The sequence below is a fragment of the Cavia porcellus genome, unplaced genomic scaffold (genome assembly GCF_034190915.1).
Source record: "Cavia porcellus strain 051 isolate PalLab524CR breed Dunkin Hartley unplaced genomic scaffold, mCavPor4.1 scaffold_3, whole genome shotgun sequence".
NCBI lineage: Eukaryota > Metazoa > Chordata > Mammalia > Rodentia > Caviidae > Cavia > Cavia porcellus.
The window spans coordinates 120,255,936-120,282,789 of NW_026947486.1; the positions used below are offsets into that span (position 1 = coordinate 120,255,936).

The 26,854-nt window shown below is 62.4% G+C and overlaps 3 protein-coding genes across 13 annotated transcripts; all 3 read right to left on the reverse strand.

The window, feature by feature from the left end:
• Window positions 1-966: 966 nt before the first annotated feature.
• On the reverse strand, window positions 967-5,229 carry Naa10 (N-alpha-acetyltransferase 10, NatA catalytic subunit). Of its 3 annotated transcripts, none has more exons than XM_063246600.1 (8): window positions 5,040-5,229; window positions 4,661-4,759; window positions 4,400-4,440; window positions 3,338-3,383; window positions 3,135-3,250; window positions 2,993-3,037; window positions 1,849-1,933; window positions 967-1,270 (listed from the first exon to the last, which is right to left on the reverse strand). In XM_063246600.1, exons 1-8 carry the CDS (start codon window positions 5,058-5,060, stop codon window positions 1,034-1,036), a joined length of 690 nt encoding a protein of 229 aa, XP_063102670.1. In that variant the 5' UTR covers window positions 5,061-5,229; the 3' UTR covers window positions 967-1,033. The 3 variants fall into 3 exon arrangements, with proteins under 3 accessions (XP_063102670.1, XP_063102668.1, XP_063102669.1); XM_063246598.1 differs by having other exon boundaries at window positions 4,382-4,440; XM_063246599.1 differs by lacking the exon at window positions 5,040-5,229 and adding an exon at window positions 4,882-4,948 and having other exon boundaries at window positions 4,382-4,440.
• Window positions 5,230-5,416: 187 nt separating this feature from the next.
• Window positions 5,417-9,537, reverse strand: Renbp (renin binding protein). Of its 7 annotated transcripts, none has more exons than XM_063246594.1 (10): window positions 9,421-9,537; window positions 9,188-9,297; window positions 8,852-9,114; window positions 8,582-8,754; window positions 8,112-8,336; window positions 7,865-7,946; window positions 7,607-7,782; window positions 7,275-7,406; window positions 5,617-5,704; window positions 5,417-5,548 (listed from the first exon to the last, which is right to left on the reverse strand). In XM_063246594.1, exons 1-10 carry the CDS (start codon window positions 9,445-9,447, stop codon window positions 5,436-5,438), a joined length of 1,389 nt encoding a protein of 462 aa, XP_063102664.1. In that variant the 5' UTR covers window positions 9,448-9,537; the 3' UTR covers window positions 5,417-5,435. The 7 variants fall into 7 exon arrangements, 6 of the variants coding, with proteins under 6 accessions (XP_063102664.1, XP_063102665.1, XP_063102662.1 ...); XM_063246595.1 differs by having other exon boundaries at window positions 9,459-9,496; XM_063246592.1 differs by having other exon boundaries at window positions 8,852-8,927; window positions 9,039-9,114; window positions 9,188-9,485.
• An 830-nt stretch (window positions 9,538-10,367) lies between these two features.
• Hcfc1 (host cell factor C1) lies at window positions 10,368-23,662 on the reverse strand. Of its 3 annotated transcripts, none has more exons than XM_063246589.1 (26): window positions 22,192-23,662; window positions 20,847-20,995; window positions 20,575-20,735; window positions 20,273-20,481; window positions 20,026-20,110; window positions 19,842-19,948; window positions 19,489-19,668; window positions 19,054-19,413; window positions 18,815-18,975; window positions 18,323-18,520; window positions 17,971-18,195; window positions 17,758-17,862; window positions 17,431-17,650; window positions 17,088-17,230; window positions 16,832-16,970; window positions 16,476-16,696; window positions 14,785-16,198; window positions 14,453-14,616; window positions 13,545-13,989; window positions 13,002-13,322; window positions 12,798-12,916; window positions 12,565-12,702; window positions 12,260-12,445; window positions 11,716-12,016; window positions 11,544-11,607; window positions 10,368-11,450 (listed from the first exon to the last, which is right to left on the reverse strand). In XM_063246589.1, exons 1-26 carry the CDS (start codon window positions 22,382-22,384, stop codon window positions 11,411-11,413), a joined length of 6,048 nt encoding a protein of 2,015 aa, XP_063102659.1. In that variant the 5' UTR covers window positions 22,385-23,662; the 3' UTR covers window positions 10,368-11,410. The 3 variants fall into 3 exon arrangements, with proteins under 3 accessions (XP_063102659.1, XP_063102658.1, XP_063102660.1); XM_063246588.1 differs by having other exon boundaries at window positions 13,002-13,325; window positions 22,192-23,661; XM_063246590.1 differs by lacking the exon at window positions 22,192-23,662 and adding an exon at window positions 21,650-21,765 and having other exon boundaries at window positions 13,002-13,325.
• Window positions 23,663-26,854: the final 3,192 nt, after the last annotated feature.

A 26,854-nucleotide genomic window follows, 5' to 3' on the forward strand; every position in this document is an offset into this window, starting at 1 on the left:
GGAAGCAGGCGCGCCGCAGCCTGCGAACCGGAAGGGGCTGGCGAGTGCGCAGGAAAAACAGACAGAGAAGCCTGTGACTATATCCAATCAGAACGCAGCCCCACTGGAAGCAGCCGGTCTAAGAGGGGCGGCTCGCGCAGGCGCGTCTTTCCCGGCCCGCTCCGCCCCTCCCTCCGCATTCTGGTCTCGGCCGCCCCGGCGCATGCGCATTGTATAACCGGTGCCTGCCGGAGCCGAGCACAGCTAGGGCTGGGAGCTGTGAGCCGCTCGCGACAGAGCCCAAGAGAAGGGCGAGAGCTTGGGCTCCCGAACACATGACGCGCCGCCAGAGGGAAGAGCAAGGAGGAAGAGCCCAGGGCGACTGCTGGGGTCAGGGTGGGGTCAAGGGAAGCTGAACAGGTGACAGGCAGGAGACTGCGGTGGACACACCTGTGTGTTGGGTTGGCACCCATAGGGACTGTGGGACATGCCCAGGCAGTTTGGGGACTCATTGGAAATGGGCCTCAAAGTTCAAATTTACAAGGGCTGCAGATTTGAGCCCAGGCCCCGGGACTGGAGTGGGATGCAAATAGATCAGAGGCCACAGGGACACCAGCCACCAGACAATGTTAGTAGCAGGCCGGCCCCTTCCGGGAGGCCGGGGCAAGAGGATCACAGCGAGTTGAAGACCAGCCTGGGCCACATGGCGAAACTGAGACTGTGTCATTCTGGCCTCGAACCTGCAACAATCCTCTTTCCTCAGCCTTCCCAGTGCTGGGATGACTGCCCCGTGCTGCTCTGCTCAGCAAACCACCTAATAATAGGGGGACTGGTGAGGGGGAGGAAGGAGTCCCTTTTATCCCATCCATTTCTCTAAATCACACTCGACTGAAGTCTGAGTTCTCTCCAAGCAAGTGGCTAGGGCCTCAAGTGACCTAAGAGGCCGGAGCCTGAATACCAGGCCGAATGAGGGCAGGAGACCAAACATGTTCCTCAAGGCCATGGGCCAAGCTTTATTGGGACAGCTGGCAGGTTGAGGCGGGGCAGACGTGCTCTAGGAGGCAGAGTCAGAGGCTTCTGAGCTGTCCTTGACATCCGTGCTCTCTGTGGTCTCGCTGACCTCACTGAGGTCCTTGCTGTCCCCGCCACTGTCTTCAGCAGCCAGGATCTTCTCCTCCCGGCAGGCCTCACCCGGGCCCGGGAGCGGGGTTCCTTTGCTTTCTGCCTTGTTCTCAATGACACCCAGCACCACATGCCTGCTCTTGTCTTTCAACTCCAGGTGCCGCCTCAGCTGATTCGGGTGAAAGGGACAGCACCTGAGTCTCCAGGCAATGGCCAGGCAGCTGGCTGGGCAGGGGGAGACTGCTGCACCCTAGCTCTGCTTGTCCCTAGGCCCAAAGCAGGCCACCTTGACTGTGCCCAGAGCCACCCGCCTGCCCTTCAGTTCCTGCAGACAGGTGGCTTCCTGGCAGCCAGCTCTGGAGCTGATGCCCTCTCTGTTCTGTTTTGTTTTGTTTCACTTTTTGAGACAGGGTCTTGCAGTGTAGCCCAGGCTGGCCTCAAGCTCAGGGCTATTCTCCTGCCTCAGCTGAGGACAGGGATGACAGGCGTGTGCCACCACAGCCAGCTTCCAATGTCCTCTTTGTTTTTTTGTTTTTTGTTTTTTTTTTTTGTCTTTTTTGTTTTTTTATGGGTACCAGGGATCGAACTGATGACTGCCTGCTTGCAAGGCAGGTGCTTATGCCACTGAGCTAAATCCCCAGCCCCCATCCAATGTCTCTAAGGCAGGCCAGGGCTGCCTCCTATTTGATTGCTCAGGAAGCCCCAGCCACCAACGGCAGCCCTGCTTGGGGGGCCCCAGGCTCTTACCTCCTCGGCCATCTGGGTGAGGTCCCGCTTCATGGCATAGGCATCTTCCCCGTCTGCATAGTACTTGGGTTCCACCTCGCTAATCCTGGAGCAGGAAGAGGAACCCAACCCCAAGGAACCCTTCCTTTCCCAGCAGCCCCATCTCCGGCCCCAGCCTGGCTGCCACCTGGCTGTCGCCCAGCTCACCTTGCCCTTCCTGCCCTGCAGCCTGTCACCAAGCACACAGCAGGTCCTCTAAGAGCCTACACCAGCAGGTATTTGCACACTGGATTTGGCCTAATGCCTGAAGACTTAACATGAAGCGCTTGCCACCAAAAGCATTTTAGGATAGTTTGGCAGTACTGAGATTAAACCCAGGGCCTTCGAACTCAACTACATCCCCACCCCACCCCATTTTGTTTTAATTTTTGAGACAGGTTCTCACTAAGAAGTTAAGTTGCCGAGGCCTCCAAGCACTGCAATTACAGGCCTGACCACCACAACTGGCTTCAGAGGCATTCTGTTTGTTCTATTTTAGTTTTGGCTTTGTGAGACAGGATCTCATTCTGTAGCCCAGGCTGGCCTTGAACTTACTATGTAGCGAGCGATCTGGCTGCCTCAGCCTCCCAAATGCTGGGATCACAGGGTGTGCCACTATGCCCAGCCTCCAGAGGCATTCCCAACTGGGCCAAAGGTCCCTCTCATCAGGATGTTGAACTCAGCCTGAAGCCACCATCCTGCTCCAGTCCCTCTCTGTGTCCTCAACCCTGCCAGTCCAAAGCCAAGTGTCTTGGGGAGCCTGCAAGGGCAGCCCCACTGTCTGCCCCACATCAGGTCACCTGCATCCCGGGCAGACCTGGGCTTGTCCAGCTGGACACCCAGGACTCTGGGTCCCCGTTGCTCTTGCTCCGAGCCCTTCCTGCCTGCATCTTCTCGCCTTTCTTTCTTTTTATTTAGTTTTCTGGGACAGGGTCTCACTACATAGTTCAGGCTAGCCTGGAACTCACTATGGGGCCCATGCTGGCTTGGAACTCAAGAGATCCTCCTGCCTCAGCCTTCCATGTGCTGCGATGACTGGCGTGCACCACCAAGCTAGGGTTGCATCAAGTTTCTTCCACTGCCAGTTGCTCGGCTCCACCCCTAGCCCCTGAAGCCATCTACTTACTGAAAGTTGAGGGTATTGGAGTAGAGGTGCAGGGCGGCCCGGTTACTGCAGGGAAGAAGGCGCTGCTGAGCTGTCCAGGTGTGATCAGAGCAGCCCCCATCCCGTCACCATGCCTCCCAGCCCACCCCAGCCCAGTCTCCACCTCTTCCTGACGTGCAGGGACACATATTTGGCATTGAAGTTCTCAATCATGGCACGTGAGGCCTGGTCCATAAGCTTCTGAGCCAGGCCCAGGCGCCTATGGGAGCGCTTCACAGCCTGGAAGGGAAGATAGCAGTATGGTGGGCTTGGGGCTCCCGACTCCCCCCACTTCCACCCTGCCAGCGGCCATGGTGCCCCACTCACCAGTGAGGTGATGTGTCCATGGGGCACGTCATCTGGGTCCTCCTCCCTGAGTGGGAAAGGAGGCAGGTACAAAGGTGAGGGCTGCAGGCATGGCCACCCTCTGGGACCTGTTCTCGGGCCTGAGGCTGGCCCTGCACTGCTCCAGAACGAGGCCCCAAACCCCTCCCTGCAGTCATCAGACATGTGCACTGTCCACAAACACAATACTGCTCCATGATTCAAAACATCCATTCCCAGAACGGGAAAAAAAAAAAAAAAAAAAAAAACCTCTCGGGAGGCTGAGGCAGGAGGATCACCATGAGTTCCAGGCCAGCCTAGGCTACATAGCAAGACCTTGTCTCAAAAAGAACAATGAAAAAATAGTAATAAAAGTGGTTTTTAAAAAGCAATAATAACAAGGTGTCAAGCCACAAAACAAGCAAAACATGCACTTTGCTAGGTAGAAAAGGCCTCAGGCTACCATGCCCCACACAGCCCTGGTACGGGAAGCCATGCTGTGGACCTGCACAAGACTGTGGCTATAGGGATTGAGCAGGGAGAGCAGGTGACAGGTGCACAGTGTTGCTGTTCCGTGGGACACAGAAGGTGCGGTGGACAGTCACTGTCCAGACCCAGGGGAAAAGGAGAAACTGGCTAACACTAGGACAGTGACAGCCAGTGGCAGGACAGGAGGGAGAACTGGGACCTGGAGCCTCCATGGGCCTAGGACACAGAATCCCAGAGAAAACCACAGTAGGGTCAGCTCAGGAGTTAAGAAACAAAGTCTCCCTGCTGGGTCCCCACCTTAGGCAAGGTTGTCATCTGACACAACACATTGATGCCACAGCAAATGGAAGGAAAGGCTTATGTGAAAATCCGACGTCCTCTGCTCAACTTGTCCGTAAACTTTAAACTGTCAGGGCAGTCCTCCTGCCTCAGCCTCCTGTGTGCTACTGTAATGAGGGGTGTGGCCTGGCTGGTTTAGTATTTCTAAAAACCCACAGTGAGCGGCCCTCCCCAGATGGACCCAGCCCCAGGCTTGTCTCTTCCTCCCTGATGACTCACATTTTGGCCAGGACATACCCCACAATCTTCCCGTTCTCATCCTCGGCAATGTAGGACAGCTGGTGGCAGAGAAGAAAGAAATCAGGGTCCCGCAGGGTGGGTGGCCACCCGCGCGCGCGCGCACACACACGTGTGCCATACGCACTGCTCCTGACAGCCGGAAACCGATGGAGCGGGCGTGAGCTGTGTGACAGCCCTGTGAGCTGCGGCTGGAGCCCTGTCCTTGCCGGAGTCCTAGACCCCGCGGCGGCAGCCCATCCGGCCCGGCCGAGCACTCACCTGCGGCCAGGAGAGGCCGTGGTAGAAGTAGTACTTCATCTGGTAGTTCTCGGGCAGACAGAGCAGGTTGCAGTGCTGCATGTTCATCAGGTCCTCAGGCTGCAGGGAGGCGCGGGGCGCAGGCGGTGAGACGCCGCTCCGGGCTGCGCCGGCTGGGGGCCTCGCTCAACCCCAGGCTAGGCCAGCGGCTGTCGCGCGGAGCAGCGCTTCCCGCAACCCACCCTGCGGGACCCTGTCATCACTCGTACGCGACAGCTGGGCAGCCAGGGCCCGGCTTCCCCGGCCAGCCCGATGGTCCCTCGGGAGCATGCGCACGCGGCCAGCGTCTGCGCCCACGCGGCGCGTACAGCCCCCCCAACCTCCCGGCCCGAGCCCTCACCCTCGCGTTGCGGATGTTCATCGCTGCGGCGGGGATCGCAGGTCCCGGGGAGGGTGATAGCGCAGTCTGCGGCCGCTGCGCTCCGAAGGCCGGGGTCGGGGCAAGAGACGGGATCGTAGAGGCGGCGGGGGCGGCGGCGGCGGAAGGGGAGGTGCACAGCGAACCGGTCAGGGGGCGGAAGTGCGTGGCCCCCGGACCCGCCTCCCGGCCGCGGCCCCTGCGCAGAGTGGCCCGGCGTGCGGGGCGGGGCGCGCACGAGCCAATGAGCGGGGCGGACGCGGGGCGAGGCGCCGGCGGCGAGCTGGGCCCCCGGGCTGTGGGACGCGGTGCGGTTACGGTCTCCCCACCCCGGCAGCAGACGCGCGCACACGGGCAGGTGCAGCAGGTCGAGCTTTATTAGGCCTCGCGGGGGGCGGGGGTGGGGGCGGGGGCGGGGTCCGGGGCGCGGCTCAGCAGGGAGCCCAGCATCTCCTCGCACAGCGCCAGGCACCGCGGTACATGGAAACAGCCTAGGAGACAGCGCCAGGTTGGGAGGGCAGGGGGACCCCGGGGCCGCGAGCCCCTGCGCCCTGCTCACCTTTGAAAGGGCCCCCCTTGATGGTGAGCGCGACCTTCCCCTCCCGGTTCAGGTAGCCGAACCACTCGCCATGGTCGGGATCGCGAAACTGGGTGAGAAGGAGATGACGTTAGGGCGCCTGAGATCCCCACTGCCGCGCTTCAACACGGGCCCGGCCTAGGGAAGGGGCCGCCTGAACGGAGCACCCAGTTGGGCTCCCTGAGTGGTACTCGACGGAGCACATTGTGGCCAGCGACTCCGAAGACCCGGCAGACACTTGGGCCACATCACACAGAGCCCCGCGCCTGCCCTCTGCCCACCGCCGTTCCTGTGCCAGGCCCGCCGGTCCCTGGCTGCTCCCGATGCAGCAGGTGGCACCTGTACAGACTCTCGCATGCACCCCGGCGTCAGCCACACCTCTTTCCGTGCCAATAAAAGTTAAGTGGAGCCCCTTCTCAGGTCACAGACCACACCAGTCACCTGCACACCTGTCATTCCAATACTCTAGAGGCTGACACAGGAGGATCACTGTGAATTTGAGGCCAGCCTGGGCTACATAGGGAGTTCAAGGCCAGCCTGGACTGCATAGCAATCCCCTATCTCAAAAAATAAAAAAATAATTTTAAAAAGCAGTAAATTAAAAAATAAAATAGAAACACTTCTCAGAAAGCTCATACAACATGTCAGTCACTTTGAAGTCCACTGTCAAAGTGTCCCTTGAAATTGTGGCCCACAAGAGTTGGTGTATCCTTCAGGAGCCGTGTACCGGGCCTCTCTCTCAATCCACGCCACCTTTGGAGTAACACTTGTGTCCCTGATCATTTTTTTTTTTTTTTTTTTTGGTCTTTTTCGTTTTTATCGGTACCGAGGATCGAACTCACGACTGGCTGCTTGCAAGGCAGGCGCTTATGCCGCTGAGCTAAATCCCCAGCCCCTAAAATATATTCTTTTTTTTTTTTTTCTTTTTCCTTTTTTATCGGTACCAGGGATTGAACTCACGACTGCCTGCTTGCAAGGCAGGTGCTTATGCCGCTGAGCTAAATCCCCAGCCCCGATCATTTTACCACTTATTCTGAGACAGGGAACCAGTTATCCCGCATGAGAAAAAAACAAGATCCTCATGTGTTTCTGTCGCATTTGTCCTGTGTGACAGAAGTTTGCTTTCTGAATTGTCCTGCTGCTGTGATCACGAGTGACTTGTGGGTTTTTGTTGGAAGTACATCGAATCCAGTTACATGTCATAGTGGCTCCTGGTGGCCCTCTTGAGTCCACAGTGCGGAGCTATCCTCAGTAAACCCTAAAAGTACTAAATTACACCCGCAGCCCTTTTAATTTTGAGCCAGGGTCTAAATGGTCTAGGTTGGGCTCCAATTTGAGATCCTCTTGTGTCAGCCTCCCAGTTGCTGGGATCACAGGCCTGCACCACCCTGACTAGGCCTGCCCCTCTAAACTAGCCTCACTGCCAGGGCCACCAGCCTCTCTGTCCAAAGCCATGGAGGCCCCTTAGTGGCTTCCCACAGACAGTCCGCTGGCCTCTTATGTCTCTCAGTGCCCTGTGCAGCAAGTCCTTGCTAGGGTTCCACAGAAAAGAGGCCACAGTCCCTCCTGCTCAAGCCCCCTCACCCCAGCACACAAGCACCCACCCCAGGAGGCGGGTTCAGGGGTGCTGCACCGCTCACCTGGCGGAAAGTATATTCCGCCACCTGCTCAAAGAGGCGCAACAGGGCAGGGTCCCCGCTGTCTCTGTAACCCATGAGGAAGGCGATCATGGCTTCACAATGCGGCCACCAGAGTTTCATGTCCCACTCGAGCTGAGGACACAGCAGAGCTGAGTGACCGGGTACCCTCCATGGGACGTGCAGCACAGTGGTCTTGCTGGCTCAGGCGCCTGGGTACCTCGGGGGTCTGGAAGGCCCCTCGGAATGGGACAGCGAACAGTGGGATCAGCGTTCCATGTGGCAGGGTCAAGCCCATGTCCCTCTAAAACCCGACTGGCAGCAGGGTGGCCCACCTGTGTAGGGCAGAGGCCATCAGCATCCTGGAAGTAAAAGAGGCCCCCGTGCTCAGGGTCCCATCCGGAGCGGAAGGGCAGCAGGAGAAACTTCTCAATCACATGGGCTCTCAGTTCAGGGTCACCTTTCCTGCTGGCGTGTTCAAGCAGGAACCAGCCAGCCTCCAGTGTATGACCTGGACAGGGGTCCATCAGAGGTGGCAGCTCCCAGCCTCAGCCCAGATGGCACCCAAGCCCCAGGCCCACTTTGCCCCTTACCTGGGTTCTGGTGTCGGCCCAGGCAGCCAGGTAGCTCCTGGCCATCCTCAGACACATTCTCCAGGACAGTTTGGCCATCCCTCTGTGGGGCAGGGTGGAGGTAGCTCTGTCCCTTTCTCAGGATTCAGGGTGGTGGCCTTAGTGCCCCAGGGCCTCTGGAGGGCCTGGATTAGACCCCATCTGGGCTCTGACTCCTCCATTCAGCCCCAACTCATCCCCCAGAGACCCAGAGGTGCCAACCCCAAACCTGGACGTGGCGCAGGATCCTCTGGGTGCACCAGTCCCCCAGCTCAGCGTATCTGTGCATCAGCGCCTCATCCTCGGCACCCAGCTGCGCTACGAGGCTCAGCAGCATCATGGGCACTGCCATAGGCTCAGCTGCCGGGGTCCCTGCCAGCAGCGGCCGGCCTAGCCCCGACGGGTCCTCCCGCACCCAGTGGACAATCTGCTCCATCATCTCTGTCGCTTCCCTCTGCGGGCACCACGGGGACAGGGACAGGGTTGTGGAGAGGGAGGAGGGGAGATTATATGGGGTGGAGGGGTGGCTGCATCTCCTGTGCCATCCCAGGATCCCATGGGGGCCCAGGACCCTTGCCCTGAGGTGGGAGCACTGTGTCCCCTGCACACCCCAAGGAGACTTCCTGGGGACCGCTTTGGCAGCTCCGACTCCTGGGTGCAGGGGAGAGGGGGCCCTGGTCCCAGTGTGGGCGTAAGCACCTGGTAGCGCACGTCTCCTGTCACCCCCCAGAGTGCGGCCATGGCCATGGCATAGAAGCACTCGCTGAAAACAGTGCGCTGTATCCGAATTGGGCGGCCATCCCGAGTCAGGACGAAGGCACACTTCTGCTCAGGAGGTGCCACCCGAGCATGGCGCAGCAGGAACTCGCCACCTGGTGGCCGGAGTGTGGGTGACCATGGGCTTGGGCTCAGTCCCCCTACCCACCCAGCCCCCAGATGGAGTGGGCATGGGGAAGGGGGAAGGGACACCTGCTTTTGCAGCTTCCAGAAGCTCTGGCCGGTGGAAGCGCTGGAACTTGCGGTACAGGTGACAGTACATCCACACCTGGGGGAGTGGGACTGCTGCAGGCAGACCTCTGGGTCGATGGGTGGGTGCAAGCCCACGGTGGCTGTAGGGGGCTGGGGCCAGGGGGCATGGGCCGGGGCGTCCCCTTACCTGCCTGCCCTGCAGCCACACGTACTTGAGGTCATCGTACACCCGGCCATCGCAGCCCAGGCATGTGAGGAAGCCCCTGTGGAAGCATGGGGTCAGTGAGGCAGGAAGGAGCCCGGGCTCAGAGGGCTGGGGACGGGTGGGTGGCGCACCCATGCTCCGGGTCGTGCGAGTGTGCAGTCCAAAAGGCCACTACACGGTCGAGCTCCTGCGCCACGAGCTCCTTCCAGGCCTGCAGAGCCTCCAGCTCCTTCTCCATGTCCTGTGGGGGCTCTGAGCTCAAGGCTGTGCTCGCTGTGGGCTTCCCGCCACCCAGGGACACCCTTGCCCCACCGCCCACCAGGCCCCCCAGGGACAGTGGCACCCCAATGGTGCCACCACTGGCCTGTTGCGCTTCGAGAACCCCGCTCATCACTCTCTTGCCTCCAGGAAGCCGGGCAGAGCCAGTCAAGGTCCCGTGACTGTCACTCAGCTGACCAAGCTGCGCCCCACCCCTCCACAGGCCGAGGGCCAGGGGGCGGGGTGAGGCTGGTGGGTGTCCCCTCCCAATGGGTGGTGACGCCTCCTGGAGGTTGTGGGGCCACAGCCTCTGAGCACAGTGTCCTCTGGCCACTTGAGCAGGCTGTGCTGACCCAAGGGCTGTGCCCAGGGGCTGTCCGCCTATTTTTACAGGCTACTCTCCTAGTCAGCGGGTTGCCTCCATGTGGGGCAATAGACTGGGCATCTGCGGAGGAGCCACCTCAGGACATGGCCCTGCCCGACCTGTTGCCCCCATGGCCCGTGGCAACTCTTGGACTCCATGGCTGCCCTCAGTGGTGCCCAGGGACAAGTGTGGCCTCACGGCCTACAGGGGCACCCACTGTCACACATGCCACCCCCTTGGCCAGCTGGGGGCAATGGCCCTTGCCATGGTCCAAAAGCCACAAGCCAATCAGACATCTCAGACCCAGACCCAGTGAGACGTCACCAGAGCCTGGTGGAGTGGGACTGGGGTGACCAGGGCTGTGGGCTGACTCTTGGTGCCCTGGTGTTCCTGCCTGGCCAAGGGTGGAAGCAGAGGCTGGGAAGTGGGGGCCCTGGCATGCCCCCGTCCCTTCTTATCAAGTGAGTGCAGCCACCAGGCCCCCTGTTCTATCTAGCGCCAAGGGCGGTCCCGCCCAGAAACCCTAGCTGCAGGCCTGGCCCTTGTCCCCAGGACCACTCTATGGGTCCCAGAGTGCCTGCTGCATGCCAGGGGACTGTGGAAGGGGAGTGGGGGCAGGGCTCATCTGTGACCCAGGTCCCCACATTCTCTTCAGAGGCCACAGGACACCCAACAGAGCAAGACACCTGTTTTCAAAAAAAGTCTTTAATTGTTCAAAATAGCACAAAACGACATCGCACTATGGTAATATTGAGTCACGGGTTACTCTACAATAGATGAACGGGTGGTACTGTTCTCAGAAACAAGAGAAATCCGGGCGCTCAGGAGGGTGGGCAGGACGAGGGGGCGGGTGGTGGGCTCCAAGGCGACTAAACGTGACAGTTTCCACAGTGAAATATACTATAATACAACGAACTGGCCAGGTGTGGCCGCAGGGCACCCCTCCTACCCTCGCAGAGATGGAGGGGCCACAGAGTCCCCGGCAAACCTTGCTCGATGCCCCCAGATGAGGCAGGCCAGGTTGATCCTGACAGGCCTGGGCTGGGGGTGGCTGGGCCTCACGGGGAAAGGGGTCAAGGACGAGGCTGACGGGACAGCACTGCGAGCCCATAGCTCCTCCCAGCAGGAAGTGGCCGCCCGGGGACAGGGTCCCCCAGGTCAGCTCCCAGGCCTCCTCCGCACCCCTCCAGCCCGAGCTGCCCCTGCTTTTCCTCTACAAAATCCCTGCCAAGGGTTAGCCAGGAGAAAAGAAGTTAAAAAACGGGGAAAAGAAAGATACATTCTGTACACAGCTAACAACAACAAAAAAGGGCCAAGGCCCCACACACTAAGGCTAAAATTACAATAAAAATGTTAACTTCATCAATTTCAACTTAAAAAAATACAACAAATGCAGCAGTTGGTGACGTGACCCCGGAGTCCAGCTGGGAGGGCTGGCGGGGCCACTGCGTCCGCGGTCAGGGGAGGCCACGCTCGGCCCGGGCGCCACGGCGGAGGAGAGGAGGGCGCTGCCGGCCCGGGCGGGCGGGGACGGGAGAGCGGGCGGCAGGGCCGCCAGGGAGGGAGCGTGCACGGCCTCCAAGGTGGGCACGGGCGGCTGGGCGGTGGGAGAGCGGGCAGCGGGCGGGCGGGCTCCAGGCAGCCATGTGCTTGCGGAGCAGAGCAGAGCGGAGCGGAGCGGAGGGGCGGCGGGCCTGAAGCGCAGGCCGGGGTTTCGGTGCGGCCAGTGTCTTCACTGGCCGTCCGCCTTCGACTTCTTTGGAGCAGATTTCCTGGGGCGCCGAGGGCAGGGACAGTAAGGTGGGGACGGGCGAGTGCCCGGCTGCCTGGAAACCCCCCCCCCCCGCCCCGGGCTGGCCACCTACATTTCCGGGGAGGACATGGGCCGCTTGCTGGCCGGCTTGCTGCCTGAGCTGTCCTTGCTGGTCTCTGGAAGGGACGGAGACAGGGTGAGCAGCCACGGGCCGGGCAGGGCAGGGCAGGGCAGGGCAGGGCAGGGCAGGGCAGGGCAGGGCAGGGCAGGGCAGGGCGCCTCACCTTGCAGCCACCGGACCTGGGTGGCCGGCCCGTAGCCCTTCTCATTGCGCGCGGCGATGCGGAAGATGATGGCGGGCTTAGTGGTATAGTCGATGTGCGCGTTGGACAGGCTGGAGGACTGCACCAGGCACGACGGGCTGGGCCCGCAGTACACGCGCATGAAGGCCAGCTGCGCTGGCGCTGCGCCCTTGGGCTCGCCCCCCGCCTGCGAGCTCTGGATGGCCAGGTACACGGAGTACTCGATGATCTTGCCCGAGGTCACGGAGGGTGGCTCCCAGGTGAGGTGCGCACCGTCAGGGCTCTGCGGGCCGGGATGGCGGGGCTTAGGGTTGGGGGGGAGCGGAGGGAGAGGGGGAGGAAGAGGGGGAGGGGGGCTGCCTCTGCCCACCCTCCACCCACCCTCCGCCCGCACCCATCACCTTGCTGATCTTTTTTTCTTTTTTTTTTGTCCTTTTCGTTTTTATCGGTACCGGGGATGGAACTCACAACCGCCTGCTTGCAAGGCAGGCGCTTATGCCGCTGAGCTCAATCCCCATCCCCTCACCTTGCTGATCTTAATGGCGCAGGGGGCGCCGGGGAAGCCTGGCAGGCACGTTTTGAAAGCGGAGATCTCACTGAAGGGCCCTCGGCCACAGGCGTTGATGCCGGCCACTCGGAACTTATAGGCTGTGCCTGGCTGGAGCTCCTGCTTCTTCAGCTGGGTGTAGTCTGGGACAGTGCCCGAGTCGTCCTGGGGACAGGCGCAAGGGCCAGGGCCGTGGTGAGGCAGGGCCAGGGCCGTGGTGAGGCAGGGCCAGGGAGCCCAGGCCGCACCCGCCCCAGAGGGAGCAGGGGCCCAAGGACACTCACGTCCGTAGGGACAGCGTCATCTGGCGGCAGGAAATAGTGTGTCACCATCACGTTGGTGCCTTTGATGACCCCCACATCAAACCACTGGTTCTCCTTCTTCACGGGGGCCTTGCTGGGAGGCGGCGGCAGGTCTGCTTTCTGCCAACCAACCGGAAATGGAGCCGTCAGGCAGGTGCTCGGCCCTCGGGGCAGAGAGGCCACGCTGCACCCCTCGAGCCAAAGCCCCGACTCACCACACCCAGAGATTCAATGCCGTTGGCCACTTCGGTCAGCGTAGCCGCAGCTTGCAACTTGGCGGGGCTGGCAACCACCACCGGCTGGGGAGCCACAAACGTGCTGGACGGGGCCAGGCCTGAGGACACCGGGAGGGGCTGGGCTCAGGACGAGGTGTGCCCGTGCCCGGCCGTGCCCCGGGCCCCAGGGCGAACCCGGCTTACTCTCGGTGGCCGTGGGCGGCAACAGGGCCACAGTGTTGGGGACGGCGCCGGCCAGCTCGTTGAGGCAGTTGCCCTCGATAGCCGGGTCATTGAGGCTGTCGGCCGGGGCCAGCGCCTCGGTGGGGAGGTGATGCTGCTGCTGGGCCTGCGCCTGTGCCTCCTGCAGCTGCTGCTGCTGGACCAGGGCTGCCAGCTCCTGCTGCGTCAGCACGATGGGGATGGTGGTGGCCTGGCCCTCCTGGCCCTCGGCAGAAAGGTGACCCAGTTCTGCCTGGGTCACGGCCGCTGCTGCCTCGGATGTGTCCATGGGCTCCCCGGTGCCTGCTCCAGGGCCAAGGAAAACACTACTCAAGAGAAGCCCTGGCCCGCCTGGCCACGGGGACAGAGACTGTGGCCCTGACAGCTGGCATTCCATCCTGTCCCCACCCCCTAGTTCTACCTGGGCCACTGCCCGCCCACAGCCCACAAGGTCATTCATGTGGAAAGCAGGCCTTTTCTCTCCCCCGGGCTGCCACCTCTGTCACCACCCACTGCGGCACCTACCCATGACAGCCTGCTGCGCGGCCTGCAGCACGGCCTGGATGGCCAGGGCCTGCGCCTCCTCGGTGGCTGCAGCCTGAGCGGCTGCCTCAGCAGCAGCAGTCACAGCCAGCTCCTCAGGCGTGAGGCCTGTGACCATCAGGGTGGTGGTGCCCGCCTGGGCCTCGGCCATGAGCTCCTGGGGAAGTGACAACTGCTCTACCTCGGACTGCGTGGGCTGGGGTGGCTGGACCACCACAGTGGCCACCACTGCAGAGCTGGGGGGCTCCTGGCCCGAAGATGGGTCACCCGTGCTGCTCAGGTCCACAGCGGCCTGCAGCTCTGCAGGCTGGGCGGCGGCCAGGACCTCGGCTGGCTCCCCCATGAGGGGCGCAGGAGCCGTCTGCAGGAGCTGCCGAGGTGGCAGCTGCTGGCGAGGCCCGGGGGAGACCTGGAGCTCCTCAGGGGGCTGTGGGTGGCAATGGCAGAGAACACATCAGGAGGGCCCTCGTGCCTGAGGGCAGTGATAAGCACGTCCCCCAGGGGGCCTGCTCCCCCAGCCCAGAAAAAGCAGCCGTCTGTGCCTGTCCTGCGGGATTGCTCACCATGGGCCATCCCAACACCATGCCAGACTGGAGAGACAACTGCAGGTCACACCCACAGCAAGGGGCTAGGTAGGCACCGACGCCCGCCAGTAACACATGCAAGCCCCTTGGATCTAACTGTTTTCAGAGGGGCTGGGGGACTGGCTCCAAGGGCAAGCAGAAGCCCCAGGGGAGTGACACGGAGCCCAGGCCACCATGGGGACAGTGCCCCTTGAGGGCAGTTGAAAACCACTGACTCCCTTCCCTCCACGGCGGCCATTCAGGATCCAGAAAAGTGACCAGGCGCCACGCCCAGCATGCCCCAAGAGCAACACCCAGGGCTCTTACCGGCACCGAGGGGCCCGGGACTGGCGTGGACTGGGTCACGGTGGTCACCGCCCGGGGCAATGTGGAGGACATAGTCGTGGTGATGGTGCTGGAGCCGGCCATGTTCCCACTGTCGCCCTGCGTGCTCTCCGCCTCTTCCTGATCCCCGGCTGCCGGTGGGGGGTCTGCAGGGTGGCAGGAGTGAGCCTGGCCGCCTCCTCTCGGCTTCACTGCCGTGGACTCCCGCCACCCCACAGTGCCAAGAGAGAAATGTCACCATCCTGAGATGGCCACACCGGGCCAGTAGGACAAAACCCCAGCAGGCACACTGGGCAGAGCACCAGCTCACCTACCTTGGTTGGAAGTCATGTTTGAGGTGACAGTGGTGGCCGTGTGTGTGGTGCCCGTCTCGTGGGTCTCACAGGGTGGGTTGGAGCAGACCCTCTGAGGCGGGAAGGGGACCAGCAGTGCGGGCCCGGCCTGGCTGGTGGTGGAGGGCATCGCGGGGGCCTCCAGGCTGGACTCCAGGGTCCTGCGCGAGGGGCCAGGGGCGGGTGGCAGGGCGCCCACGCCCACAGACATGGTGGTACCTGTGGAGGTGGTCTGGTGTGTCTCGCAGGGCCGGCTGGCAGAGGGCTGCTGCCCGCCTTCAAGCTGACCTGCGGCACCATTGGCGGCAGCGGTGGTGGCCGTGTGCGTGGTACCCGTCTCGTGGGTCTCGCACGGCGGGTTGGTGCACACCCGCTGGGCACTGCCCGCATTGGAGGTAGTGGCGGTGTTGGTGGTGCCTGTCTCGTGGGTCTCACATGGTGGGTTGGAGCAGACCTGGGTCACGGCGGCCGAAGGACACAGGGACGCCTCCAGGGCAGTCACAGTCACAGCAGTGACAGGTGAGCCAGCCGGGAGACCCTCGTATGCTGGTGCGGGCACCCTCCGAGCCATGCCGAGCTCCCCACTCGGCGTGCTAGCGGTGTGGGGGTGCTGCACCTCCAGCTGGTGCCCCAAAAGCACGTCCTTGCTGCTCAGCGGGGCCAACTGCATGAAGGCAGGCCCGAGGCCACCCGCACACGGGGTGCCGCTGGCCATCACAGTCATGGTGGTGCTGGTGGTGCCGGTTTGGCGGGTTTGGCACTGGGGCTTGGCGCTGCCCTGGGCCCCCTCCGGCACCCCAGGAGCCACACTGATGCGCACCACAGCGGGGGCACCAGAGACCCGGCGGGCATCACGCTGCTGGCCAGCGCCCATGCTGGCCATGGCTGTGGTGGCAGTGCTGGTGGTGCCCGTCTCATGGGTCTCACAGGGCGGGTTGGAGCAGCCACGCTGCCCAGCCATGTTGGACGTGGCCGTGGTGGCGGTGTTGGTAGTACCCGTCTCATGGGTCTCACAGGGCGGGTTGGAGCAAACACGGACCACACTGCCATTCTGCTGCCCCACAGTCGAGGACACAAGAGAAGCTGTGGCTTCCTGCCTGTCACAGACAAACTGCACTTGGGTGGGCTGGGGATGTCCCCCAAGGTTAGCCACAACGGTGGTGGTGGCGGTGTTGGTTGTGCCCGTCTCATGGGTCTCGCATGGCGGGTTGGAGCACACCAATGTCACGGTGCCAGGCTGCACATCGCCCTGGCCTGAGTCAGCGATGGTGACTGTGGCTGTAGGCTGCTCCGTAGTCGGTGAGGCCAGGATGGACACTGGAAGGTCGTGCACAGGCTGGGCCTCCACCCCACTAGGCGCGGTGATCAGGGTCACCTGGGTGGGCTGGGAGACAGGCTGGGGGGGTGGGAGTGGCAGTTAGTTCCCTCCCCTCCAGCCCACAAGCTCTCAGGGAACAGTGGGTGGGGCCACGGGTGGAAGAGGAAGTGGCATCGACCAGTTCCCAGAGCAGTGGGCACCTCACCACGCCAGGGCTTCAGTGTAAGGGACGTGCAAAAACAAGTGCCACATGCTAAAGAGGAGGACTTGCCTCGGGCAAGCCAGACCCTAGTACGTAAAAGATGCCTTGCAAAAGCAGCCTACGGGACCGGGACCAGGCCGCCAACCCGCCTACCTGCATGGTGATGGTGGGAGTGGTGAGCCCGCCAGCAGCTGTCAGCGTGGTCTGCGCAGCCGACACAGTGATGGCAGTGGGGTTGATCACCTGGCTTGAGAGGGTGGCAATGGTGCCCAAAGTGGTGATGGGCGTGGCCAGAGAGGCACTAGTGCTGTGGCCCCCAGCTCCAGCGAGGCTGGTGGACACGGTGCCCGTGACCGTGCCCAGCGTGGTGACCCCTGCAGGAGGTGAGGAGAGGCAGGTTGAGGCAGTGTCTCCGCTTGGCCAAGCAGGGGGCAGGGGGCAGGGAGCCCCAAGCTTCAGGGAGGTGGCCATGGGATGTCTGTGGGGATCCTGGCCTGCAGGGTACACACCTGTGGTGCCCTTCACAACCAATGTGGTGACTGCTGGCTTGACAGCGGAGACGGTGACAGGGGTGACCAGGCGGACGCCTCCCATGGGCACAGTGCGGAGGATGGTGCCCGGCTGTCCGGGAGCCCCCTTTAGCACCACCTGGAACAACAAAGCAGAGTGTCGCCAGCGTCACTTGCGGGCCTATCTCCGGAATAGCGGGCCCTGCCTGGGGGAACTGTCCAGAGCCTGGGACGGGAGGTGGCTGCTGAGCCTTACCTGAGTCACTCCCTGCTGCCCATGGCCAGTGGCGATCTTGGGGACAGCAGTGATGATTTTGGCAGGTGCTCCAGTTCCCGAAGTCATGACCTTGGTGGTGATAATGGTGATGGGGGACTTGATGCCAGGACTGCTGGTCACACCTGCGCAGCAGAAGGGGCCAAGGAAGACAGACAGATTCCGTGGGGCATCTGCAACCCCACTGCTGCAGGCCACCTCCCCAGAAGCTACCTTGGTCTGGGCACACAGCTCAGCAGTGTACACCCCCGCTTGGCAGGCATAGGTCCTGAGTTTGGTTCCTGGCACCAAGGAGAACCCCTGGCTACCCTAGCCGGGGCCCCACCTGTGGCGCCTGCCTGGGTGATGATGGCAGACATGGGGATGGTCTTGATGATGGTGGTCGTGCCCGGCTTGGTGGTGCTGGGGGAGACACTGCTGATGCCCAGGATGGTGGGCTTAGTGCCTGCGCCGCTGGCCTGGGTGGTAGTGATGATGGTGGTGGGCTTGCCGTCGGCTGAGGTCACCAGCTTCAGGATTGTCCCCGCTGGCAGGGGCCCTTTCGTCTGAAACAGGAAGTGGGTGAGCCACGCAGGCGCACGGAAGCGCGCTCACAGAACCTAGCACGAAGAGGGCAAGAGAGGGAGCGTTTGCGGCGGGACTGCGCGTTCACCTGGATAATCTGTGTTACCGGGCCAGTAGAGGCCTGGCCTGTGACTGCCGAAGTCTGAACGGGCTTGGTCTGGACCACGGACATCACTTTGCCCAGATTGGAAATCTCAAAAGGAAAGGGCAGAGCACAGAGTGAGGTGGACACCAGATGAGGGTGCGGCCCAACCACTAAGTCCCCACTGGCCAGCGCTGTGGCTTGGCAGCTGTCACTCACCAGAGCACTGCCTCCAGGGACAGAGATGGGACTCTTCACCAGGGTGATGGTCTTAGTGACACCACCTACCACCGTGGTCACCACCTGAGCTTGCTGAGCCACTGTCACGGTCCCCGACTTATGCACCGTGATTATAGGGCGGGTGGACGTGTTGGCGGCAGACGAGACCGATGTCCCCACCTGGGCGGCTGCAGTCTTCAGCATGCGTGTAGCTGGATTGCTCACCTGGGGTGCAGCCGGGACAAGTGACAATGTGGGGACTGGCTTGGGGTCCTGCCCGTGGCCACTGCACCCCAATGAGCAATGCTGTCAGAGCACATGGGATGCCTGGAGCTGAGGACAGGGCCCTCACCATGACAGGGGAAGAGGCCACCTTCACAGTGGCTGGAAGAGTGGTGGAGCCCGGTGTCACAGCCACGGTCTTCACAATGGTGGTGCCTGCCGGGACGCTCAGCACAGTGGGCGCCGAGGAAGGAGGGATCTTCTGGGTGGCAGCGGCGGCGGCGGCGAGCGCAGCCATCCCGCTCATCTGCGGGTTACTGCCAATCACCTGCAGGGTGCAGGATGTGAGCTGTGGCCTGCTCCACGGCCAAGCAAGGTTCCCTCTCTCCCAGGCTGCCCAGGCTCTGATCTTCCCAGCCGGAGCGCAGTGGCTCAGGGCTAGAGTTCGCACTTAGGGACACTCTAGGTTCCCTGTGGCAGCACCAGCACCACCAAAGCCCAGGTCGCTGCAGTATGCCAGGTCCTTCCCATGGCAGCGCCACCCCCTCAGCCTCCGCAGAGCCGCTGCCAGCACTTTGGAGAGAAAAGGCACACCACACGCAGCCCAGTGACAGTTCCTCACCGTCCCCTGCGCACTCTGGGTGGGCACAACCATCCGCACACCGGCAGGCAGGGAGGTCACGGTGACAGGAGCTTTCCCAGCCTGGCTAGCAGGTCGCATGGTGACCAATGGGGTTCCTGCAGTAGCCTGAGGACCGGTCACTTTGAGAACAGCAGGGACACCTGGCAAAGAAGGGGACACATCAATGATAGCCTCTCAGTGCCACTGCTGCCCCCACCACACCCAGTGCGCCCCCATACCCTGAGTCCTGGCTGCGGTGGGCACGGCAATGGAGCTGCCCGGCACCGTCGGCAAGACCTGAATGGTCGTGGTGGTTGGCGGCGCCGCAGCAGTCTGGGGCAGCAGCGTGATGCCCACCTGAGTTAGTGGCTGCACGGCAGGCGCGGCCGCCGCTGGGGCAGGGCTCTTGGGAGGGTTGGCAGGTACGGACGGGACTGGGTTGGGGGTGGGGGAGGTGGCAGTAGCAGCCGTGGCAGGAATGTCGTATTTCTGGAGCTGCAGAAGGTAACTGTCGGCCGTTGCCACCGCCCCCCAGCTCACCTCCAGAGAGTTGGTATTGGCACGTACCAGCTGGACGCGGGCCGGGGAAGGGGGTTTTTCTGCAAGAGAAAGTAGCCATGAACGGGCAGGCCCAGGGGCAGTGGGTGTGGGGGGCTGGCTGGCCGGCCGCTCACCTGTCTCCAGGTACCAGAGATCCTTGCAGCAGACCTGGTTGTTCCAGGCCTTGCGGTAGCCATCACGCCCGCTCCAGATGTACAGGCGGGTGTTGATGGCAACAGCGCAGTGGCCAGCTCGGGCTCGCGGAATGTTGTCCTCCAGCGTGTCCATCAAGATGGTCTCCCAGGCCATGGTGTCTACAGGATGGCTGTGGTCAGCAGGGTGGGCCGAGCAAGCCCCCCACCATCCCTGGCCACCCATTCTCTCACTGTGACAGGAGGTAACACGCAGAAAACTGTCACAGGACTACTACATTAGAAACAAAAAGCCAGCCCCATGCAGGGGGCCATGCCAAGCACAGCAGCCGTACCCAGATTGAGACAGGCCAAGGTATTGGTACACTTCCACTCCTTCTCATGCGTAGCGACCTTGACATCGTCCATGACCAGGGGCACCCAGCCGCCAAACACGTACATCCTGGGGGGAGTGGGAGAGGCTGGAGCCAGGTGGCAGGGTGCCAGGTGGCAGGGAGGGTGGAGAGTATTGGCGCTCACTTGTTTCCGATGGTAGTCGCTGAGTGCAGGCTACGTGGGAGTGGGGCCACGCCACTGAGGCTCGGCTTGTTCCATGTCAGTGTCTCTGCAGGGCACACAAGGTTGGCATGGCCCTGCCCCCAGCATCCTGCACCCCACACACCAGAAGCCAGGCTATATCCCGCTGTGACCAAGGGTAACCAGGGCTTCCAGCCCCTGCCAGCAGTGCCCATGTAGGCATCACCCTGCACCACGGCCTGTGGCTCACCAATGTCCAGGGTCCAGAGGTCCCCCAGCCGGCAGCCACTCATGCCCCCGTAGATGACCAACTTGGACTTCTTGTTGTCCCTCTCGGTGTAGACCACAGCGGTGTGGGACTCCCGGGGTGGGGGCAGGACCCCATAAGTGATGGGGATGTCCCAGGCCACCACCCCAGAGCCCTGGCGCAGCTCCAGGATGTATAAGTCGTTCAGGTACCTGGGGACAAGGGGGCATTGCAGTCTCGAGGGGGCAACCTCCCTCGGGCCCAGGGAAGCCAGCTGCAGCCACAGGGGAGGTGAGGAGCCTCACCTCGGAATGTTGTTTTTGGGGTCCTCGCTGTCATTGGCCAGACCCCCGAACAGGTAGCACTTGTTGCCCACAAGAGAGAAGCTATGCCCGAGGCGAGGACACGGCGGGGGTCCATTCTTGGGCGTCTTGGCTTTGAGCCTCTTCCACTCCCAGCGACTTGCCTGCGAAGCCAAGGGTGGCAGCTGTGGCCCCTTGCCAGGCGGGCTGGGGCCGGGGCCGGGGCCGGGGCCGGGGCCGGGCCGGCCGGCAGGGCTGGGAGGGGCGGACCGCACCTGCAGCTCGTAGAGGTCATTGCTGTACTTCCCGTACTCTACCATGCCGCCGAACACCAGCAGGCGCGTGCCGTCGCACACGAAGCCGTAGGCCGCACAGCCCGGGGGGATGTCCCCTCTCACAGCCGGGATGAACCACTGGTTGGTGGCTGGAGCACAAACAAGGTGCAGCTCAAACTCCCGAGACCTGGCCCGCCCGCCATCAGGGCTGCACCGTGGGCAGGAGAGCCGGCTGATTCCGGGGGGCCAAGGCGGGAAGCCCTCGGGCTGCGGGGTCCCCGAGCCAGCGCGAGGCCAGCGGGAGCTGCACTGGGCCCGTCTGGAGAAGCCCAGAGCCTCTGCTCTCCCCCAGCCCTGGGTGGCGGCTCCCACCCCGCGCCAGCCAGCCCGCCGTCTCCTAGGTGATGGTCCGCGGGCTCCAGTGACAGCGGCACCCCTCCCCCAGCAGCCCGCCTACACCACTCCAGATCATTCTGCAGCCAGAGGTGGCGGCTGGAACGTAGCCTTGTGTCGCGCGCACAGCGCCGGAGGGCTCCGAGCCCCGAGGCCGGCCTGGCGTCCGTCCGCCCGCCCCTCCCTCCCTCCCTCCCTCCCGAGCCCCGAGCCCCGAGCCCCGAGCCCCGAGCCCGCCCGCCGGACCCCCGGGCCGGCCCACGCAGGGGGCCCTGAGCCACAGGTGCCGTTTAGCTGAGTCACCGGGCGCTCGAGGCGCGGGCCTCCCCCTGGGAGCCCAGGCGCTCCCTGTCCCGCCCGGCCAGGCAGAGGCCACCGCTGTGGTCTTTGGAGAGGCGGGCTGGCCTCACCGGGGCTAGGGTGACAGACGTCACGCTCCTTTTGTTCCACCTGTCACATCAGAGCAGAGGCCCGAAGGTGGCGCCCTTCCCCGCCGCCGGGTAGAAGGCGCGGACCCCGCGGGACAGGACGCGCAGTCCAGCCGGGGGACGGGGCCCGGGGCCCGCGCTGCACTGGGCAGGGCGCGCGGCCGGCTGAGCGCAGTAGGGGACAGGCAGGGAGCGGTGCCCAAGGGTCCCGCTGCAGGGTCCCGCGCCGCGCCCAACCGGGAGCCCGAGGCGCCGCGGGCAGGTAAGCGGGGCCACACCGCCCGCCCCGTCCAAGGAGCCTGCCCGCCGCCGCTGGCCCCGAGGCAACAGGTGTCGCCGAGCGACACAATGGGTCACCGGCGCCGCCACCGCCTTGCGAACGGGAGATATCACACGAAGGCGCCGCAGCCGGCGAGCGCCGTCGGGGACCGGGCCGCCGCGGTGACGGCTGCGCCGCCTCCCTCCCGAGTGACGCCGGGCGGCGGGGGCGGGAGCGGGGAGCGGAGGGGCCCGGCCGCACTCACCCGTGTTGTACACGTGCAGCTCGTCCACGATGCCCTCGTTGCCGCCGCCGAACACCACGATGAGTTCCTTGATGGCCACGGCGCGGTGGCCGTGGCGGGGCCGGGGCACGGGGCCCGACCAGCCCACGACCCGCTTCCAGCGGGGCTGCAGGAGCACAGCCGGGGAGCCGGCGGGCGGCACGGCCGAAGCCATGGCGCGGGGAGCGCGCGGCGGCAGTCGTCGGCGGAAAGGGCGTCTGGGCTCCGCGTACACACCCCCTCGCTTTCGGGCAGCGCTCGCGGGGCAGCGGCTCCTCACACAGTGCTGGACGGCTCCATGGAGGCCGCCATCTTAACTACCGTCCGTCCCCGTCGCTCTTCCCTGCCTGCTTGCGCGTCCCGTCCTCTCGAGAGCTTGCGGACGCCGGGGGTCGCCCAGGCCCGCGAAGGTGCGGGCCGCCGAGTGCCGCCGCCCTGAGTCTTCGCCCAGGTGTCGCGGCTCACAAGCTCAGGCGGGAGGCCCTGGGAGCCGCCATCTTGAGCCGCCTCTCTCTCCTCCCTTCCTCAGTCGTAGCCCTTCCCCGCCGGAAATGGCGGAGCCCCGGCCCGGTTCCCACCCCCCAAGTCCCCAGCACTGGCCGGCTTCCGGGGCGGGTGGAAAGGAGCCACAGGCGCAGCGCTCGTCGTAGCCCCTACGGTGCTCAGACCACAATTGTGGGAGCCGCCATCTTGAGACCGTCCCGCTTCCCCGCCCAGTGCTCAGCACGGCCGACGCTCCCAAAACGGCCGCGACACCCCAAGGAAAGGAGGCACGCCGTAAGCCTGTGCAAGCAGCTCCAACTCTCCGGGACTACTGGGAATTCGCGCCGTACGGCTCGTGAGGTCTCGCGCCTCTCCCTCGAGTCCGCCTCTGCTGCTCAGACTGCGCCTGCCGCCCTGGGAGCCGCCATCTTGAGACTAGCTCCCCCTTCCCCCCCTATTCTCTTCCTCCTGGGTCAGTTCTTCCACTGCAGACCAAACGCAAGGCAACGTCCAATCCTCGCTTCCCTCTTTATGACTCCGTCCCACAGGAGCCGCTCCAAAAAGCCCGAGTTAGGCCCAGAAGTGGCAACTGTACGGCAGGAGGAGCAGTAACGGCAGGGCGCTCATGCCTCCTCCCTGGGAGCCGCCATCTTGTGTGCAGAAGTAACAACTAAACATGGCGGCGGCGGTCGGGCGAGGGGGCGGGGCCGGGCGACGTCACCGCTCCCCGCCCTCGCATCAATTCGTCTTTGGGGCCAAGCCTCTCACAGGACCTCTGCGCTGCCTTGCGGTAGGGGGAGTGGGCAGCGCTGCACACATGCCTAGGGCTCCAGCCCCACTGCGCTGGAGTCAGGTGCAGGCACGCCTCGCCCCAAGGCCCCCCAGAGCTCGCCTCCACGCCTCCGCCCTGGGAGCTGCCATCTTGCCACTTCCCCTCGCCCGGCCATCCACAGGCGTCAATAGCGACTTTCAGCACAAAACAAAAATGGCGGCGGCGGTATCTGGGGGTGCCCGGATGGGAATGTTACCTCCCCCCATACACGCATTCAGACCCGCCCCCGGAAGTCTCCCGGGCAGCTTGAGACACATTCCAGAAGAGGTGTTTTTAAGCAGTAGTGGGGACAGGGACACGCGGTAGCAAAGAACACGGCAGTAATGCCCGCAGACGAGGAGCAGCCACTTTCCCGCCCAGCACGGTCAGCAGGCACGGGCGGTGGGCAGGGCGAGAATGGGCGGTGACGCAACTGAGCGCACGCGCCCGGGGGCGGAGCTGCCACCCGCTCCCAGGCCCTGCCGGCCCCGCCCCCGGGCGCCACCGCCACCTCCTTTTCCGCCTCCCCCTTCTCTTCCCGCGCCGCGGCGAACTCTGCGGGGGCCGTGGGCCAGGACCAGTATGCTGCGCGCCAAGCCGTCCCCGCCATCCCTCCCTCCCCGTTCCGCCGGCTTCACGGCGGTAGCAGGACTGGCGGGCAAGACCCGGGCAGGCGCGGGAGCAGCGTGCGTCACTCGCGTCGTCTAGCGTCAGCCGCCCCGCCTGCTTCCCAGGGCCCGCGCCCCGCCTCTGCGCAGGCGCACTGCCGCTTTTCGGGTCCGCCCTTTTTCAGATTTGAATTTTCCCCAGTCGAATGAGAGTCAAAATACCCGGATGGCGATCGCTAGCCTTTTCGCGCCAACACTAAGTTCTCAGAACCACCTTGCGTACTGGGGACTAGTGTCCACTCTCGTCCCTAAACTCTCGGGAGGCGGCTGCGGCGTCACCCTCGCTGCCCCATGCAGGCTGTAGCGCAGGGACCCTGCAGTTTGTAGCAAGGGCAGGCGATGATCCCTCCACTTGAGCCTCATTGCATCAGTGTTATCTAGTAGACGTCAGACGCAGGCAGCGCAGCACACGGCATTGGCTATGCTCCAGACATTATCAGCAAAGTCGATGCATGGAAGGTTTCAGATTGTATCTGCGCTGCAGCTATCTCGAGGCCAACTAAATTACAAGATCTACCGACAACCCCATTTACTTTGAAATTAATGTGTTCAACCTCCTGGTATCTCTAGTAATCTAATGTTGGGAAGGAAGCACAGATAATATCATACATGTTCAAAAATATCATAGGGCTGGATATGTAGGTCAGTGTAGCGGTCTTGCCTAGCAAAACCCTGGATCCCATCCCCAATAGGGGGCTGTTCAGGGGACAGCAAAAATGCTGTGATAATCTGTCCGATGTGGTGGCGCACACCTGGAATGGCAGCTACTCAAGAAGTAGAAGCAGGAGGATTAGGAGTTCTAGGCCAGCCTGGGCACTTTATGGAGACCTTGTCTCAAAATCAAAAGGACAGGGCTGGGGATTTGGCTCAGTGACATAAGCACCTGCACTGCAAGCAGGTGGTCGTGAGTTCGATCCCCGGTACCAGAAAAAAAGAAGAAAAAAAAATCAAAAGGACAAGGAATGAAACTCCTTAGCAGAATGCTTCCATAGCACACACTGGGGCCTGAGTTCAGCCCCATGCAATTCTGCAAACAAAAAATTGTAATCATACTGTTTTCTTTTGGTTCAGTTATTTTTTGGTTTTTTTGTTTTGTCTTGTCTTTTTCAGACCAGGTCTCGCTGTGAACTTACTATGTAGCCCAGGCTGGGCTTGAACACAAGGCAATCCTCATTCCTCAGCCTCCTGAGTACTGGGATTACAGGTGTGTGCTACCACGCCGTTTGTTTTGAGACAGGATCTCATCAGGCCTGGCCTTACATTCACTACTTAGCCCAGGCTGGCCTCAAATTTAGCAGTGATCCTCTTGCCTCAGCCTCCTGAGTACTGGGATGCCAGGCCTGTGCCACCACAACTATTATCATCCTTTTTTCTTTTTTTTTTTTTTTTTTTGTCTTTTTCCTTTTTATCGGTACCGGGGATTGAATTCACGACTGCCTGCTTCCAAGGCAGGTACTTATGCCGCTGAGCTAACCCTCCAGCCCACTCTTTTTTTTTTTTTTTTTTTTGTACGGGGATTGAACTCAGGACCTGGCACTTGCCAGACAGGTGCTTATGCCACTGAGGTAAGTTCCCAGCCCCAAAACTGAAAAATTTAAAGGGGTCAGGTATATAGAAAAATTGAGTTCTTCAGAGCAAGTTGAGGGCCAGGTCTACCCACAGAGGCCCTTGTGATTTAGATGTCCTCATGGCACTAGGGTCACCAGTCATGTGTCATTGTGCAGGTGATAGCTTTACAAGCCATAAGCCAAGGCCTTAGGTCCTCTGGTCACTCCTGGGATTCCCCTGTGGACCCCCAGCTCACATCCTCTCTCACTGGCTTCATTAGTGCGGTCCTCCAGACCCCAGGGCCAAGAAAGAACAGGTGCTCTCAAGGTCCACACCACAGCCTTCTGTGGATGGGGCCCTCTGCCCAAGGTGTAAAACCTTCTGGAAACTGTAGCAAAAGGCCTGGCAGCCTCTGCCCACAGCAGCACAGGAAGCAGGCGGTGGGAGTGGAGGCACAGAGGCCCCGCTGGGACACCTGCCACCCCGTCCTTGCAGTTCAGCAGCCCTAGGGAGTAAATCTGGTCATCTGGTGCGGAACCCCCTTGCCTCTGCGGCCCAGCCCGGTTTAGCCACACAACTTCCTGCCATGGGACCTATGGTTACAGACAGGGCCTTGCCCTGGCCTGGCCCTAACGGTTTAGGGCCTGGGCCTGGGAGGAAATAGGAACCTTGCCCATGCAGGCATTTTCATCCTGGAAAAACCTGTTTTCTAGGGTTTGTGCAGGCGAGTGACAGCAACCCGAAAAGCCAGCATCACCACAGCTCTGATGCAAACAGATACACAGGGGGTACTATGGTCACCACCCGAGCTGCATAGCCTGTTCCTCATGTGAGTGTGTTCCGGGGAGGGAACCTGGCTTTCAGGCTGCACCAGGCAGATGGAACAAAGTGTCACTGTGACCTAGGTCGGCCCCAAGGTCATTGTCTGTCACGGGAAGAGTGGTGGAGCCCAGGAAATACAGGAGACTTTGTCCCAGTCCGAAGTCACCCCACGGGTGCTGCTCAGTGCAGCGGTGAATATCTGTCATGCCAGCATTTGGGAGGTTGAGGCAGGAAAGTGACCACAGTTCGAGGCCAGCCTAAGCAACTGAGCAACTTAGCAAGCACTTGTCTCAAAATAAAACAAAAGTGAAAA

Bases quoted from the DNA above. Each gene is read 5' to 3' on its own strand.
- Naa10 (XM_063246598.1), bottom strand. From the start codon at position 5,060: ATGAACATCCGCAACGCGAGG. The intron at 3,384-4,381 runs GTGAGTCATCAG...TTTCCCACTCAG, and splicing joins GGGTATGTCCTGGCCAAAAT to GGAGGAGGACCCAGATGACG. The intron at 3,038-3,134 runs GTGGAGACTGGG...TCTTCCCTGCAG, and splicing joins TCCCTGCACGTCAGGAAGAG to TAACCGGGCCGCCCTGCACC.
- Renbp (XM_063246591.1), bottom strand. From the start codon at position 9,447: ATGAGCGGGGTTCTCGAAGCGCAACAGGCCAGTGGTGGCACCATTGGG. The intron at 8,337-8,581 runs GTGCTTACGCCC...TGGTGCCCGCAG, and splicing joins CAGGAGACGTGCGCTACCAG to AGGGAAGCGACAGAGATGAT. The intron at 7,407-7,606 runs GTGGGCCACCCT...CTGTGTCCTCAG, and splicing joins ATGGCCTCTGCCCTACACAG to CTCGAGTGGGACATGAAACT.
- Hcfc1 (XM_063246588.1), bottom strand. From the start codon at position 22,384: ATGGCTTCGGCCGTGCCGCCCGCCGGCTCCCCGGCTGTGCTCCTGCAG. The intron at 19,414-19,488 runs GTGAGCGGCCGG...TTTCTCTTGCAG, and splicing joins TCTCTGGTACCTGGAGACAG to AAAAACCCCCTTCCCCGGCC. The intron at 11,451-11,543 runs GTAGGTGGCCAG...TCGGCGCCCCAG, and splicing joins CCCATGTCCTCCCCGGAAAT to GAAATCTGCTCCAAAGAAGT.